This window comes from Podarcis gaigeae (assembly GCF_964106915.1).
Source record: "Podarcis gaigeae genome assembly, chromosome: 12".
Taxonomy (NCBI): domain Eukaryota; kingdom Metazoa; phylum Chordata; class Lepidosauria; order Squamata; family Lacertidae; genus Podarcis; species Podarcis gaigeae.
The window spans coordinates 50753066-50770428 of NC_139688.1; the positions used below are offsets into that span (position 1 = coordinate 50753066).

A 17363-nucleotide genomic window follows, 5' to 3' on the forward strand; every position below is an offset into this window, starting at 1 on the left:
CCTCCACCCCTTTGCGGTGAGGCCTCAGGCCGGGCGAAGGAGGAGGAGGCCTGGACGGGAAAGGCGCAGAGGGAGCGCCTCAGCCCCGGGGGAGCCCTTTCCCCTCCGAGGAAGCGGCGCTCGCGGGAAGCGACGACGCGGAGGAAGCCGACATGCTGCGCTTCTCTCTCTCTCTCTTCCCCTCAGGCCGGGCGGCTGCCTCGCCCGCCGCCGCCTCAGCAGCCGCCCCTCAGACCAACCGCATCAGCGCCGCCCTCGGCTGCCACCCGCCGCCTCGCCAGCCCCAACGGCTTCTCCGGCAGCCGGAGCTGTTCCGGCGTCTCCGCCTCCTTCCTGGTACGTTGCCGCGGCGGCGGCGGCGGCAGCTGCCGAGCCTGCGCTAACATGGCGCCCGCCTCTCCTCACAAACGTCGCCAGGGCGGGGCGGCGGTTGCTCGGGGCCTCTCGCGGACGGGCTGACCAATGCGGAGGGCCCCTGGCGACGTGGAGCCAATCAAACGAGGCCCCCCCTGCTCTTTCGTCGCTGGGCACCAAGGCCGCGCGCTGCCTACAAAGCCCAGAAGGCTGCACAGTGAGTGCAGCTGTCGGAACAGAGGCGGGCGTGTCTTACGGCGGCGGCGCTGACGCAAGTTGCGTGCGGTCTCTTGTCCGCCTCGGCGCGGCCGCGAACAGCGCGGAACTTTTCGCGGCAGTTGCCGCGTGGCCTCGCGATTCCGGACGGCTGAACGTAGAGCTTTCGAAACGCTCCTTGACGGTCGCTATAGCAATCGAGCCCGTGACTGTTTTGAAATTCAAAGCTTCTGCAATAATAAAACAGCTGAAAAGCAACCGTCAGTCGAATAATCAGACTTTCGAAAGCTCAACCCCCCCATTATATTTTATTAAGCTTAAGTGTTTTTAACACATACAGTTAAAGCACAATTTCGAATTTTTCTCGACTTCCTGCACGAGGGGCTTTTCAAATCCCAAAAGTCTGCAGCTTTTTGCCTATCTTGTTTTTATACTGCTTATCCTAGTATTTTTGACACTTGGTATTTCAAGTTACTTTTAAATGCTGATTTACATTATCCAACTGATGCAGGCTAGAGTTTCAAGCTGAATTACTACCGAAATCCGAAGGCTTCTCATAGGAATTAATCCTCTTATTCTGTGAACTGCCCTGAGACTTCTGGGTATAGAGCAGTGTTAAAATAATTCTAAGGCCCCAAATATAAAATAAACGTTCATAAATGTACAAGGCAAACACATAAAGTATATAAGCCATGTGTCTGAAGTAGTACAGGAGAGCAATCCTGAAGCCATTGTGACTCTCCCAAATTGACCTCAAATATTAGACAGCATCTTAAAAAGCAGAGACATCACCTTGCCGACTAAGGTTCGTATAGTTAAAGCTATGGTTTTCCCAGTAGTGATGTATGGAAGTGAGAGCTGGACCATAAAAAAGGCTGATCGCTGAAGAATTGTTGCTTTTGAATTCTGGTGCTGGAGGAGACTCTTGAGAGTCCCATGGACTGCAAGAAGATGAAACGTATCCATTCTTAAGGAAATCAGCCCTGAGTGCTCACTGGAGGGACAGATCGTGAAGCTGAGGCTCCAATACTTTGGCCACCTCATGAGAAGAGAAGACTCCCTGGAAAAGACCCTGATGTTGGGAAAGATGGAGGGCACAAGGAGAAGAGGACGGCAGAGGACGAGATGGTTGGATAGTGTTCTCGAAGCTACCAGCATGAGTATGACCAACCTGCAGGAGGCAGTGGAAGACAGGAGTGCCTGGCGTGCTCTGGTCTATGGGGTCACAAAGAGTCGGACACAACTAAACGACTAAACAACAACAGATTTCTCTGCAAGGAGGACAATGGGAAAGAATTGTCTTTTGCTTACCTGTCTTAAGGGTGTATTTGTGTATGAATAGGGGAGCCTGTGACCAGGTAAAGCAAACAGTAACCATTAACAGATATCCTGGCAAACAGGATTTCTGCTGTAGACCACCTCCTGTGATGTATTTCTGCTGTAGACCACCCCTACTGTGATGCATGTATGATGTTTTGAGGGGTGGTTTTGAGCTACAGGGTGGGCAATTTCAAAAGTCTACATAGGGGCTTGCACACCATTGTTCTGGGTCCCTCCTCCCACCTGCATATGGTGCATGAGAACCCTGTTGCAACAGTTTAATAAAGATCAGGCTTACTAGCTATTTTGCTTCTCAATATTCTCTGGTTGGCATGTTATTTTCTCCTACCGATAGGGAACCCACTTAAGGACTTTATACGGGCTCTTGGATACCCCAAAAGGGAAAAGGAGGTTTTTTCTGTAACAGCAGTGTATAAATTCTAATAATAATAATAATAATAATAATAATAATAATAATAATAATAATAATACCTGCAAACCCTATGCATAGAGCCATGAGCAATGCTTCAAAGGCCCAGTTAATTGATAAAAGGTTGAAATAAAGTAACTGTGATTCCAGTATTTAAGAAGGCAACAAGACCTTATCAGTAGTAGCTGCTAAGGTTTGAATGAATGGGTTGCATACCATTTTTTTTGTATTGGGGCTTTTATAAGAAAAATACCTCTAATTCCCTTATGGGTTATCTAGAGCCCGTACAGAGTCCCTCAGAAGATCTCTATCGGTCAGATAGGAAGGAGAGGCCAACCAGAGTATATTGAAAGCAAAGCGGCTAGTAAGCTTGATCTTTATTAATGGAAATAATGTGTTACAACAGGGTCCCCACTCACGACACACAGGAGGGAGAACCCCAAATAATGGTGTGCAAGCCCCTATAAAGACTTTTGAAATTGCCCACCCTGTAGCCCAACATCACCCCCCAAAACATCATACATACACCACAGTAGGAGACAGAAATTTGAGTGTGTTGCCTTTCCTGTCTGCCAGGATACCTGATAAAGTCTTACTTGATTGCATTTTCTGGGAAGCCTGGCCATTCCTTTGAGATGGTAAATACTTTAGTTCCTGAATCTCTTAAGCATATTGAGTTTGCTCAGCTCAACAGATACTTGCCAGACTGTATTTGAAAAGGGAGGTGTAAGCCCCTACAGTCCAGATAATTGGAAAGCTTTTCCCATTTCCTTCCTCCTTGCAGAGATATTTGAGGTCAATTTGGGAGCCAAAATGGCTTCAGGAGTGCTCTCCTGTACTATTTCAGACACGTGGTTTAAATGCTTATGTATGTGTTTGCCTTGTACATTTGTGAACATTTAAGAATCCTACCCACCATTCATGGTTTTATTACTGTTAGTTGAATATTGTGTATTCAGCTTGTAGAAAGTATTGTTCATCTAGGTTTGGCTTTTGCAAGGGAAACCAGACATCAGGGCATGCCTGGAGCTGCTTTCATCCTTCAGTTTTCATGCTGTGGAAGATGGAAATTATGTTTTCCCTCTGTGATGTGGCCTAGCAAAATCTTACTAGTACCTTTCCTGACAACTCTCAAGGCTCAAGCCAAATTTGGTACTGTTGATTGCTCTGGATACAACTTGCATCTAAATAAAGATGTGGTGAGCAGGTTTTGTTCTTCCACAATGGCCACATAAACATTTATCAGTGTATGCTTACAACTGTGCTTTCATACAACCCTTATAAACTAATCCAAGAGTCCTGCATTTTTACTTTAAAATGCCCTGCAAGGACTGGTCGTAGAATCTTTACTCTTTCAACTCTTACAGTACCTTACATAAATCAGGAGAGAGGTCGTCAAGCTGTCCTTTATGTGGATCACTTGCTTGAAAAAAACTGCACAGGAGAAAAATACCCAGCACTAACTATACATTGGAGAGATGGGCCAACGCTCTTATCTCCCAAGAGCAGGTAATTGTATATATGACAGGCTTCAAACCCTGTCATTCACATTCAAAATAAAATGCACGTCATCTGCTTTGTGAGAATTAGACTACCGTTCTTATTGTGATAGGAATTCTGAGGTCTTAGATATATGTTAAATGTTCATAAGTGTACCAACCAAGCACGTACATAGATCAGCACAGGAGGACCGACCTGAAACTATTTGTTATTCCCAAACTGACCTCAATTATTTCTCTGCAAGGTCAAAGTGGGAAACCTCCCCATTGTCTCTTTCCTCACAAATCCTGTCTTAAGGGCACATTTAAGATATGAATAGGGTGTGAGCCTGACCTGGCTCAGGAACTAAGTATTTATAATTACAGAAGACTGGCCAGGCTCCCCAGGCAACCCAATCAAGAGACCATTAAACTGGTAACCTGGCAGACAGGAGGTAAACAAAGCACTCAGATTTCTCCTGTAAAAATGGTCCTTTCTGTGATGTAGGTATGATGTATCTGGGGGTGGGGGTCTTGAGCTACACCCCTTCTGTGATGTATGTATGTATGTTTCTGGGGGTGGTCTTGATCTACAGGGTGGGAATTTCAAAAGTCTATATAAGGGCTTGCACACCATTGTTCTGGGTTCCTCCTTCCTCCTGTGTGTGGTGAACCAGGACCCTGTTGCAACAGATCAATAAAGATCAGACTTACTAGCTGCTTTGCTTCTCAATATTCTCTGATTGGCCTCTGTTATTTTCTCCTACCAATAGGGAACCTACGTAAGGACTCTATATGGGCTCTTGGATACCCCATAAGGGAAAAGGGGCAGATTTTCGTTTACAACATTATTGCTTAAGAAATTGTCCACCCTTTCTTCTTATGAGATTGCAGAAGGATTGTTGAGAGGTGTGGATTAATAGATGGTCTTAACTATGTGTATGCCGATTAGGGGAGAGGAGACAGGACCAGCTGAACACCTTCAGAGACTATGCATGTGCATCTGCAATACAACATTACTAATTTCCGTTCTTTTTTTGTATGCTTCCCCAAAACAAAATTGGACTCAGATTCACAGAAGCGGGGAGAATGGAAAAACCCAAGTGCTTTGCTGATACCCCATTTTTTCCAAAATGGTGCAGTGCAGAAACTCCCTAACAGAGATGCAGTTTGCAAATCTCCCTACAGGGGAAAAGTCCATATTTTGGAGGATAAAGAAGCATGGCTCAGGAACAAGGGGGAAACCAGCATGGGCTGTGCTAGGTATAACTTCCAAATTTTCATATATGGAAATAGGAATACGAGGCTTAAGGACTGGTAGACTTGCACAGAGTTATTCTTAGACCATAGCATCAATGGAGCTCCCCTTTGCTGAAATGCATATTATCAAAGTTTCGTTCCCTGTATTCATTTTACTCTGCAATAGCATGTGCAGTACCGCCATTATTCCCAAAGCTATTTATCAGCTAGCCTTAAACATCCTCAAGTTCAACAGTAAAATGACATAACAGTGGATAGAAGAAATACAGAGTTCCAGTGTATTCTCACCCAATGGTTGTGCTCATACCAACCAATGTAAGTTGTAAGGTGCTTAAAATGGCCAATTCACCCTCTATTCCATTTCCAATTGATGCACAACGTCCTATGGCTTTTAGAGGTCACTGAGCAGGCTCATTAGGTTGTTTGTCGATTTTGTGCGTGTAACCCTTTAAAACACGCATTTTTGCATACTGCAGGGTTCACCCAAGCATGCTGATACTTCCCTCCACTCTCATTAATTCCGCTTTGGCCCCATTCCTGTTGATGCTCAATCATCTGTGTTCCCTATTAAGAGGAAATGATGTGCAAGTGTTTACACAAATGTGCATTAAAGCCAAGATGCATTTAGCCTGCTTCCAGGGGCCCAAGGAATGAGGCTAAAACCCTGAATAATTCTAACGCATGTGTCTGTGGCCTAGCAATTCTAAAAAGCCATTTTAGAAAGGCAAGATTTGAAGAAAATCGATGCTAGGTGCAGGTATGATAAAACAGGCACTACCCACAGTTAAGTAGGGGCAGTGGGAATGTTTGGTTGCGTGCTCAGATTTTAATCAGAAAGGGGAAATTGTAAATTGGTGGATATAAGCTTAACAGTATATCTGTTACCATTTAAGGCTATTGGCTTTGCTATGCTACCGTAACAGGAAAAAATAGTTAATCTCATCTTTCCTTTTAACAAGGCATAGCCACATTTATTAAATTGTAATTTTTACATATTTTTGGCTACATCTCCAAAAGGCCTCTATTAGTTATGTGCAAATGTAAATTTAACTGAGTCATTTTAGCCAATGAAAAAAATGGTAAGACAGCTAAAGAAACTAAAATTCTTCAGGCGGTTCATAGCAACTGCATGATGGCTCCCCTCTCCAATCTCTAGGCTAGACCCCACCCTCCAGACTTAAAAAGCAGTACATCAGTGTCCTCCAATTAACCTTGAAAGATGAATACAAACATTTAAAAAACAGTCACATGAAAACTTGCTGAGGTAGAGAATGCTGAGCATTCAGTAAGTACCCAAGTATTTTTCAATATTTATTGCCCACATCCAGCAGCGGAGCAAGCCGATCGGGCGCCTGGGGCGGCACACATGCCCTGCACCCAAGGGTGGGGCCAGCTGGGGCAGTGTGCTCTGTGGGGCCTGCCTCCTCCCACTCAGCTGCCCTACAGCTGACGGGGAGCCTGCGAGCGCCCAAGCCACTGTGTCACTCCCAGGAGAGCCAAGTGGCTTGGGTGCGCTGCAGGTCCTGGGTTGAGTGCTGCCTGCCATTTTGTCACTCCCCTCAGTGGTGACACCCAGGGTGACCCGCCCCCCCTTCCTCGACCCCTGCCCACATCAGGTTCTTGTGTTCATTTCACATTTCTTGGGCTTCATACCAAATGCCCAGTGGTTTCTCAAAGGAAAAACACAAGGAGATACTCTTTATTTAGCACACATCTTGAACCTTACAATTGTGTCTGCAGGCGAAGCAGTAAACCTGAAATTCTAGCAACGTTCCTGGAAAGATGGTTGTAGCACAAGTGTTATGCAAAATGTGTTACGACTACCTGTATGTTAAAATGAACCATCTTGTATATAAATGTTATTTAAAATACAAATTGAATAGACGGATGGATTGCTGTGTTGCCTCTTCTTTTCTCCAAGCGGTATTGAGTTTTCCCCTTTGGATCTTTCTCTCCCAGGTCTTTTTAACTGTGATGTTAACTCCATATGCAAAACCCAGATTCTGCCACTGGCCCAGAGCTTGTTCAAAGTTCAGTTGGTTAAAATAAAATTGGTGTAAATTGGGAACAGTAACACGCACATACTCATTTAAAGATACGGTACTATTTTAAAGTAACCAGATAGGCTTGTAATAAATAAACTTTTAAGTACCTTTGTTAAATATAATATCTATATCTGACTGGCATTGTATCATGCCTGTACCCCAGTTACTGGTTTATTTGTAAGTTAAGAGTTCAGAGGTAATGAACGAGATTGAATGTGGCAGCAGCATGTTTTGCAGCATTCTCACTGGAGTGGGAATTGGGTTTTGTTATTATAGAGTAAGTGTGTAAATACCCCCCTTCCCTTCACGGGAGATGGCATTTCCACAGCAAACATCTTCTTGGGCACAAAAACATCAATGGACCTTGGAAGATGGAATAAGCACTTCTGTTAGTTTCTTAAGTTCATGGTCTTTTTTCACTCTTCAATTATTCCAACAATTAAATGTGTGTCTAGAGCAACATTCCCAATCTGATGCCCTCCTGATATTGTCGGGACTACAACTCCCATGAACCTCAGTCAGTACTGTCAGGGATGATGGGAATTGTAGTGCAAGACAATTGGTGGATACCATGTGGGAAATGCTGGTATAGAGGGGCTGCTTTAGCCTCTCCCTCAGCCAGGGAGAAGCCAAAATGGGTAAGGTCACTTCCACAACAGAAAGCAAGACAAAATGAGCAATACCCATAGCCCACGCATAGAACAGCCCGAGGGCAATTTCTATGCCTATGGTTCAAAAATTGGGACGTTGCAGTTTTCCTCATAATTGCAAGAAACATTTCAAAAGAAGAGGCCAGTCATGTTCAATCATGTGCACATATTCCATCATGTTCAGTCATGTGCAAGTGAAAGAGTTGCCGTTTCATAAACCTTCCTCTGACTTGGTGTGTGTACACATGGGGGATTTCAAAGGATAGGCAGGACCGTATTAGTTCTTCCACACTGAATACCATGTTTACACACACGTGCACACTTTAAACTCTTCCTTTATAGCTTTGGTTAAATGCAGGTTTCAAAGCTCACTTCATGCTTAAAGCATGTTAAGGAGAGATGAAACATATGAATCAACACACTTTCCCTTGATTTGCTATATGCAAATTATACACAGAATCTTTGCGGTTTGAGATGACTCACTTGTAAGGAGGAAACAGACACATTAACGGCTGCCCCAGGTGCCAATTAGGTTTGCTGTTTTCTTACCATTTTTAGTTGGAGCCTGGTTAATGAATGCATGAAACCTTTTCTTAAGCTTCAGATTTATCTGATACAGTCTCTGGGGCTACCATACTCTGTTAGAACTACCATAGCCTAGCTCAAAGTAGTTTATGCTTTGCTGGGCAACAGTAATAGGTTTTCCTATTATTTGTGTGACATCCATTACTCTCCCTTTCTTAACAAATTTGAGGATCAGGGGATTCTAGATGTGTGTCATGTACAGAGAAGAAGGGCTAATCAATCCCTGCTTTCCAAATACATGGCAGAGTATTAACATTCCTGCTAATTTTGGATGAATTAGCAGGAATGATACAACAAAAAACTGAAAAGAAAGTGCTGATGAGAATTGCTAGGACATCGTACATTGTTCCTGCAGATTAATATGCTGACACATTAAATTATGAATAACATGGGTTAGGTAGGTCAGTTTCAGAAGTATTTCCACACAATTCTCACTTGCAGAGGATTTCAAGTTGGGATCTAGAAACGGGGGCCTCTTCCCTGAGGTAGCCTAGCTACACACTTGCGATTTCCATTTTAGCATTATCAATTATTCCTAGTGCCAAAGTTTAATTTGATACCTTAAGTTACTTAGTCATTTTCTACAGTCCAATTCATACTGAGCCTGTGCTCTTAAATACATTGCAGGAAGTACAGCAATAGTTTCAAGAAACTGATCATACGAAACAACCGGTTGCTCTGGATCAATAGGGCACAGATGAAGGCCATGCAAATAGATTTGTGTACCCACAAGCATGTCAACAATGCATGTGGACTTCTTGCTCAACTGGGACAAAAGAACACAAGAGACATCGATTCTAAATAAACAGAAGCTAAGGAGCTAGCTTTGGAGTATGATAAGCATTTTGTTTTCCCTGAATCAGTTGTAACTACGTTTAGTTGTTTGTTTGTATTGTTTGCATTTTGGAACTGGGAGTTACTTACATCTGAGCAACTTATTTCCGTACTCCTACAACACTAGTCCATTATAACTGCCTGTCCTTCAAAAAAAGAAAGAGGAAACCAGTATCGTTAAAAATAAAGTACCATAAACAGTAAGATCTACCACTAAATAAAGCAGAAATGCAGCTGTATACATAGTTAAATTTTTCAAGTAATGTTATGTACATTTTATTGCCTGTATATGCACAATGGTAAGCAGAGAACTATAAATACACAATGTAATAGAACAGTAGAAAACAAGAATGTTACACATATGGAAATGAGAAAGGGGAGACTATTTTCCTGATGAAGCTGCTAAAAAAAGCCAGTGACGAATAATGACAATTAAGGTTGTTTTTTTTTACATATATTTCTAAAATATTTTCCCAGATAAACAGCTTTCTGCAACAGCAAATGCTTCTTTTATAACCACATCTCTCATCTTTCCCAGTCAGAACAACTTGTGATCAAAGTCAAAGTAATTTATTAAATTATGTAACTCCAAGTATTCATTTTTTCAAGGTAATTAGCAAGTAAAGTATTATTAGCTCTTTTAAAAATGGTATTTGGCTGCATGTTAAAAGAATTGGGTTTTGAATACACAATAGTAAGTGAACAAAAATGAAATAAAAAAATATTTCTATAGACAATTTTTTTCCCCAGAAGACATTATGGGTAGCAGCTCAGTCAAAAGTTTCCACCCTGGAGAGGTAGAGAGAATCTTAGCCTACCACAGAAAAACCAGAATCGTTGGCACTGCTATCTTCTCTCCTATAAAAACACAATCCTTAAAACTAGATTATGTAACTATGGTCACAAGATCTAGGTTCTAGCCATTGTGAGAAGGGTGCTGATCTCACTCCCATCTCTCAGTTAAGAAACTCGGTAGATGGTGGTTAAATCTGAGAAACAGAAGACTTTTGGGAACATTTTCTTGATTTTCGTTCTCTCAGTTATGAAATCCATAAATACAAAGATGCATTATTCACAACAAAGTTAAAAAAAAAGTTACAGAAACAACCTGAAAACATTTCCACATCTCTATCCAGATGGTCTCAATGACACCATTTCAAGGAAACCATGCAATAAATTTGGTGCTGCCTTCCCAAATAATTCAATTTGAAACCCTCAACCAAGGGTTTCAAGATCTATAGTGCTTGTGATTCTTTTCCCCAGCCCTCCCCCTGTAAGTCAACGAACAAACACCTGTTCTTGCAAAAAAAATAAAAATTCGTTGCTGAAAAGCTTTCCGCAGTGCTTGCTGTCCTATATCCCTACGCGAGTTAAAATGGTAGAACGATTAGTTCCAGTAATTAGGTTGAGAGGAAACATTCTAGTGATAAAGATAAATACATACGGAGCATGCTTGTGCAGAGCACTCCACTCTGAAGCATCCTGCTTGAGGAAGGGATGGTGAGAAGAATGGTTCATATCCATTAAGTGACTTTGCTTAACCTGAATTTGGGAAAGCAGGGCGTCACATTCCCCCAGTTCTGCAACACTGTGTTCTGAATAGGATGTCTTCCACTGACTTGTCCTCCTTAGTTTGCACGGAATTTTTATTTACGGGACAAACATACTCAACTGTGAACCGTGTTTAGATACTGGATCAATCCAGCTTTTCTTTTCTTTTTAATTAATGGGCACTGCTTGCTTTCAGACTCTATTATCTGACTTAAGACATGCCCATGAGGATGCAACTCCAGTACAGGGACCGAGTTGCAATTCAGACCAGTCCGGCTTTGTTCTTATGCTCAAGAAAGTCAAGAAAAACAAAACACCCATAGCCATTGAATAAAAACAGCCATACAAAGTCATGTTACTTTGTAGCCAAAGAAAAACAAGGAAATTTAGGTTTTAGCTTTTAAAGCTTAAAGCATTCCTGTTTAATTAGGTTTGTGGTGGTGGTGGTTGTTTTTTTAAAAATAAAAAATGTACAGTAACACTGATGAAAATTAATGGGAAGACACACAGAGGAGTGTGAACAGAAAACATGATGGGATTAGATTTAAAAATTTATTTTGCTTCAATCAGGTGATATTAATACTGTTTTTTCTTTTCCCTTGGATATGGAATAACTGCAACAGTCACATGCAGGCTGAGAATAGCCCTCCATTAAGGAAAAAGGAAAAAAAAGGAAAAAAGAAAAAAAAAAACCTCCAACAAAAATGAAGAGTTCCAAAAGTTTAGTTTGAGACTTTTCCTTTTACTGATGTGTCTTTTCTTTTGTGAGCAACATCATCACTAGCTTTGTCCAGGAACATCTGCCGCTGAGTCACCTGCTCCAGAGCCTGTTTGTGCACGCTTGATGTAAAGGTTCAACAACTTCATCTGCAGATTTAATTCAGTAAATGTCCTCTTTAGTATTCAATACATATTTAAATTACAGAAAAGTCGGGGGGGGGGGGGGACAGCAAGCAATTGTATGCTGTTTATAAGCAAAATAATAGCAAGAAAAAACACATTTGATAAGGAATGATGGCAACGATGGGGTGAGAGTTGTAAAATGGAGCTGTAGTTTAAATAGTGAATGAAGATTTAACAGCTTTGCATCATTAGTATATGGGGGAGGAATCAGACAAGTATTCACCATAACACAGGTGTATTGTTCACATGTTAACTACAGGATATGAGCAGTTGGGATACTTGAGTTGATGTTAAGACTTGGCTCAGATGCAATGGGAAGGAAACCATGGTTTCCTGCTACAAGAACGCACTGTTCTAAGTTTTAGGCTCCCACAATTCCTCTCTTCCATAGGAGAAAGTTTTGGGTTTTAAACTACCCGCAGTTTCCTGGGCATGAGGGAATGGTGGTTTGAGGATAAGCCAGAATCAGAAACCATGATTTGATCCAGGCTTGCTGTCATTAACTATTGTTTGAACAAACCACAGTCCCCCAAGTTCAGACGCCACAGGAAGCTTTGGGTCTCCTTTTGCAGCCACAGAAGACCAAACAACAGAAAGGAGGCACATAAGCAGAAGGCCTCATATGGCTTGCTCTCATTGTTTCTTGTTACATTTGACCGGGGGTTAGACTTAGTCATTTTTTTTATTGTTCAGCCTTTCAGCATTCAGATGGCCAGTCAGGATCTCTTATTATACAATATTACAATCCTTCTTTAAAATCCATGATTTCAGTACACTTAATTGCCCATGTTATAATACAATTTCCTAGTTCCTTTCACGTAAATGCTAGGTCTATTCTGGGTAACATTTTAGTCCAGAATAGTACACCATATTTTATATGGAATTCCTAGAATGGCACAGCACATATTGCTTCGCCCTCTTTGTGGCAAACTGTTGAACTCAGACTAGCTCTTGGGTGTCACAAGTTTCGACTTACTTTGCTGCCAGTGAGTTGGCTGAGATGCGGTTTCAGTTCATCACCAATTACTGCATGAATGGCTACAAGACAGAAGACACAAGCCTTCCGAACACTGCTTTCAGAGTTATCATAGCCCTGAAAGAAAAGTTAGCATTAAAAAACTTAACATATTAACACAAAGAGAAATCACTAACGCATTTTAAATGGGCTAGAAATCTCATTCCTAAAATTATTTGATGGGATGATATATGGTAGCAAAGAATTCAGATACTGAATAAATATATTCTACCTATTAAATGCACACGTTTGCTTGAGAACTGAGTCGTCTCAGAGGAAAAAAACTATCTGGTTTAAATTATTTGCGATACACATGATTCATTAAGGTTTTCATCTGTTATTAGCTGTTCATTTGTTATATGTTTTCTTACCTGTATTAGACCTGGTACTATTTCTGGCAAGAGCTGAGCAAGTGTTTCTTTAGGTACTCTTTCTATCACCTTAGTTTGCATTTTGATTGCAGCCAGGTTTATAGGATAATCTGCTGTTTGGATAATGGGACAAAGTACTTTGATGCACTGATCTGGGCTAATGGATGTGGCCAGCATTGTAGCAGCCTCTTCAGCAGACCTTACAACCTAAAAGATTAAGCAGAAACTCAAACAATTAAATCACATTTGTTCAATTTTGAATGCATCCTTAAAACTTGGTGGAAAATATACTGCAAATACTTTTTCCTCAGGATAGCAGCATTTCAATGAAGTGGGCATTTTACTTGGCATCACAACTTTAAAATATGAGTATGCTTTGCTAAACAATTAAATCAATTTATTTGGGTAAATCAATCAATATTTTAACTCCACATACTGTAGTCTTAAAATATACTGTTATACTGTTGTCTTAAAATAAAAAAGCTAGGTAGAAAACAAGAGGACAGTATAGATTCACATTATTTCAAATTTTAATTCATGATTTTTAGCTACTGTACAATTGAAACTTGATTGCTGCTGAATATATACTTGGCAGTGACTTTAAAAGGGTTTTTATTTCCACAAGGTGTGTAAAAAGCAAAGCTGAATAAAGGACATACAAGTAAGGGAAGTTTTTAGTACCAATATAAACCCTCTAGGTGCGTAAGGAATAACAGTTTATTAATATTGCATTATAGTGATACAGCTAATCTTGATAGGAAATAGTTTGCAAGTTGCAAGACTGATGCCTGTCTTGTTGAAACTGAGTTTAAAGGATACCCCAGCTCCCACTGAGAACTAGCTCCTCTCCACATAATCTGTGGTACTGGAGACATTTTTTTTAATTGAAAACACGAGAGTCTACCTTTCTTAAGAGTTAACTGTGACTTAATGTTACAGATTCAGTAGCTTTGTACTCTTATGACAAATGCCTTGTCTTCTCTCTTTTCATTCTTCAGTCACATCCTCAAGGACAACACAAGTCAAAATAAGTTATACAAACCTCCTTGTGGGGGTCCTTATGAGCTTCTAGTGTCTTCATGATTGTAAGCTCTGCGTAATTTCTAAATCTTGCTGGTTGGTGTCTTAAAATCTCTCTTAAAACTTTCAATGCCAGTGCTCTAATTGCATGCTGAAAGTTCAAACATACTTTGTTTAGTCTTCTTTGCACAACTTCAAACTGAATATTTTCAGCAGTGAAAATATTTCCATATTTCCAGAACTGAATCAAGTATTTAATTGATCCTTTGGGATCTCTGAAAATAAAGGGCTTTTCCACATTAATTTTCTTTCTGCAGTTACACATTTGTTGCCAGGAATCCAGGCAATCTTTCCTGATAGAACTTCTATGGTGAACATCACATTCATCTAAAACTAACACTGAAATGTGTTCTATAAATTGCTACTGGTAAAATTGCTCAGCTAACACATTGCAGCCCTGTTCAGGGAAGTTTTCAATGTGTGATATTTTAGTGTATTTTTGGTTTCTATGGAAGCCGCCCAGAGTGGCTGGGGAAACCCAGCCAGATTGGCGGGGTACAAATAATAAATTATTATTATATTATTATTGCAAGTGCAATACAGGCTACACTTGCAAGATATAACTGCTTAAGTGGCCTTAGCTTCTACTGCAGCCTGTGACATATCCTCTCCCTGCCAGGCAGGTACTGATTATCTATTTTGGTATTTTAAGAAAAATACTGAACAACAACACTGAACAACACTATCTGGGATGCACTGCTCAATGTCCTACCAGGGCAATGCTTCAGTAATCCTGACATTCTCAAGGGGAATATGTGTATCAGGTTTGCCCCAAATCCGATTACGTCGCAGGAAAGTAAAGCAGACACATAAACGGTTTTGGCTTTCCCTATGTTATAACTTTACCTCTTTGTCCCCAAGGGTTTCAAGTAATAAAAGCAGAATAGTTTTGAAGTGCTCATCCCAAACACCGAAAGACTCTTCTTGGGTCAATTTCATTAGCTCGTAGAGAGCAGCTTTCCGTTCTTCTACTCTCTCATTGTGATTTGACAGTTCCTTCAGCAATTCTGCAACCAGGTCAGAATGGTCCAGTGGATGTTCTGTGACAAAAGGAAAATGAAAAATTATTAAAAAGAACTCCTATTTTTAGCATTTGATGTACATCTCAGACCATACATTTACAAAACACAAGCACTCTAAGAGGCAATCAACACTCATTTTATTTTATTTGATGCATAACCTGGAGATTGGAGGATTTTCTTTCTGCTAAATCCCTCTACTACTTTTGTGCCAGAGAGTGACCTAGAGACTGGGGGACCTCTTCTCAATTTACTTACTAGGAGCCTGGTTCTTTGAAGAAATACTGCCAGAGATTAGAGTCGGAATCACTTCCTTCCCTAGAGCCAGTTATGGTGCAATAATAACTCAACTCAGCTACACGTGACACAAAAATTGCCACTAACTGGTGGAAGTGAAGCAGTTATTCCATCCAGTTATTCTGAGATATGATCTGATGGTGGCTCTCCCTCAACCATCACATAGAAGCAACCATGCTATCAGGCTGCTTTGCAGAGAAGGAGAGCAGGGCTGCTTCTATCAACTATGCTGAGAGACCGCTGTTCCTCATCTGGCCGATCCATCAGACTATCTGAACTGCTCGTACCCAAGCTGAGCACTGCTAATAACGTTTAAGATCTGGAACCTGTTTCTTTTCCCCCTCCTCCCTCCCCATCTCTAAAGAGAGGAATTGTCTACTTTATATGTGGCCCTGGAAGCCCATTCGACTGAAGAGCAGCATTAAAATACTCTAAACCAGGGTTTCCCAAACTTAGGTTTCCAGCTGTTTTTGGACTACAACTCCCATCATCCCTAGCTAGCAGGGCCAGTGATCAAGGATGATGGGAACGGTAGTTCAAAAAGAGATGGAGACCCAATTTTGGGTTCAGGAAACCCTGCTCTAAACTAACAAGCACACAAATAAATGAATAAAAAGCATAGGCAAAAATGAAGGGGAGTAAGAACAGGGAAAAGTAGTAATATCACATTAAGAAATTAGGAATGAAGGGATGTATGGGCTGTATTCAACTAAATTATTGCACTAGTGGAAGCCAGCACAATGATCCCCGTTTGTGCAACAAAAACCCCCTCCCTCGCAGTCTCCCCAAATCTGCTCACGAGGGGCAGGAGAACCCCCAGGACAGAGGCAGGGCAGAAGGGTGCGGATATTGTTCCATAGGGCAAGAAGAAATGCTTGTGTTGATGGAACAGTCTTTGTTAGTACTGTGTTCAATGCAACCCTATGCCAAGCAACTATCATTCCAAGCTTAAAATGAGCCAAATGTAGCTGTGTATGTCTTCTTTCCAATGTTGAAGTTTAGACAATACACACAACAGTTCTAACTAGAAATATTTTGCCAGTAAAACACCACTGACACAGGTGTTTCCTTTATCCCAAAAAGGCTAAGGTAAAATGTTTAGCTGCTGAAATAAATCTATTTGGAAACAGCACAGCTGTTTAAAAAAATTAAATCTCATCTCATCTTGCATATAAAGACAACATCTAGTTGCTTTCAAGCCTACGTTTTGGATATCAAGTTTTCACTCAACCTCAAGAAGCCTGCTAGAAGTATTTTTTCCCCAAGGTTGCTGTTTTTGCATGTTATTTGGATGAAATAACATTTCTTTGTTTTTACCCACACAGTTCCTTCCATATACCGTTTCCCCAATGCTGTTAGCAAAACACTAGATTTACCATCAGGAAACTGTTCTGCATCATCATCAAACATGGCCTCTTTTAAAGCTGATTTGTTAAATGAACCAACACTATCTGAGTAATTGTATGGGTTATAATCACGTGATCGTGGGGAAGAATGAGACGGCATTGTGTTAAGCAATGAGGTTTTGTTGTCAAGAGCTGTTCGGCCTGTATCAGTGGCACCACCTCCAGCTCGCAGATCCACTATTCCAGACCCACTGCAAATCTAAGAAAGATAGAAAGAAAGAAAGAAAGAAAGAAAGAAAGAAAGAAAGAAAGAGACAAACAGATATACAAAAGTACATTAACACAATTGGCAGATTAAGACATCTGTTTTAGTAGTACATAAATATCAGGCAAACATTCTTGAGTATTTTACTAGCAATCTTGAAAATTCAGCTATTTTTTATGTGGCTTTTAAAATATCACCATTTAGCATAAAAATTTGACATCCAGAAATTAAGCATTTATACCCACAGTAAAGCTTCTAAACCAAACTGATCTGTAGAACTTCTGGTTGACCATTTTTACAAAGTTATCATTTTTAAATAGAAAAGGGCACATTATAAAAACAGA

At 40.9% G+C, this 17363-nt stretch overlaps 1 protein-coding gene across 50 annotated transcripts in view; it reads right to left on the reverse strand.

Moving 5' to 3' along the window:
* Nucleotides 1–9418: 9418 nt before the first annotated feature.
* CLASP2 (cytoplasmic linker associated protein 2) overlaps nucleotides 9419–17363 on the reverse strand; it is a 122599-nt gene continuing 114654 nt past the window's right edge. For 36 of the 50 annotated variants that reach the window (XM_083705505.1, XM_083705495.1, XM_083705517.1 and 33 more), the window contains 6 exons: nucleotides 16785–17013; nucleotides 14939–15132; nucleotides 14055–14183; nucleotides 13013–13219; nucleotides 12603–12719; nucleotides 9419–11590 (listed from right to left, as the gene is read on the reverse strand). In XM_083705505.1, coding sequence (XP_083561631.1) covers nucleotides 11504–11590; nucleotides 12603–12719; nucleotides 13013–13219; nucleotides 14055–14183; nucleotides 14939–15132; nucleotides 16785–17013 — 963 coding nt within the window. In that variant the 3' untranslated portion in view covers nucleotides 9419–11503. The remainder of the gene's footprint in view (nucleotides 11591–12602; nucleotides 12720–13012; nucleotides 13220–14054; nucleotides 14184–14938; nucleotides 15133–16784; nucleotides 17014–17363) is intronic. The other 14 variants (XM_083705516.1, XM_083705512.1, XM_083705507.1 and 11 more) reach the window with 1 other exon arrangement.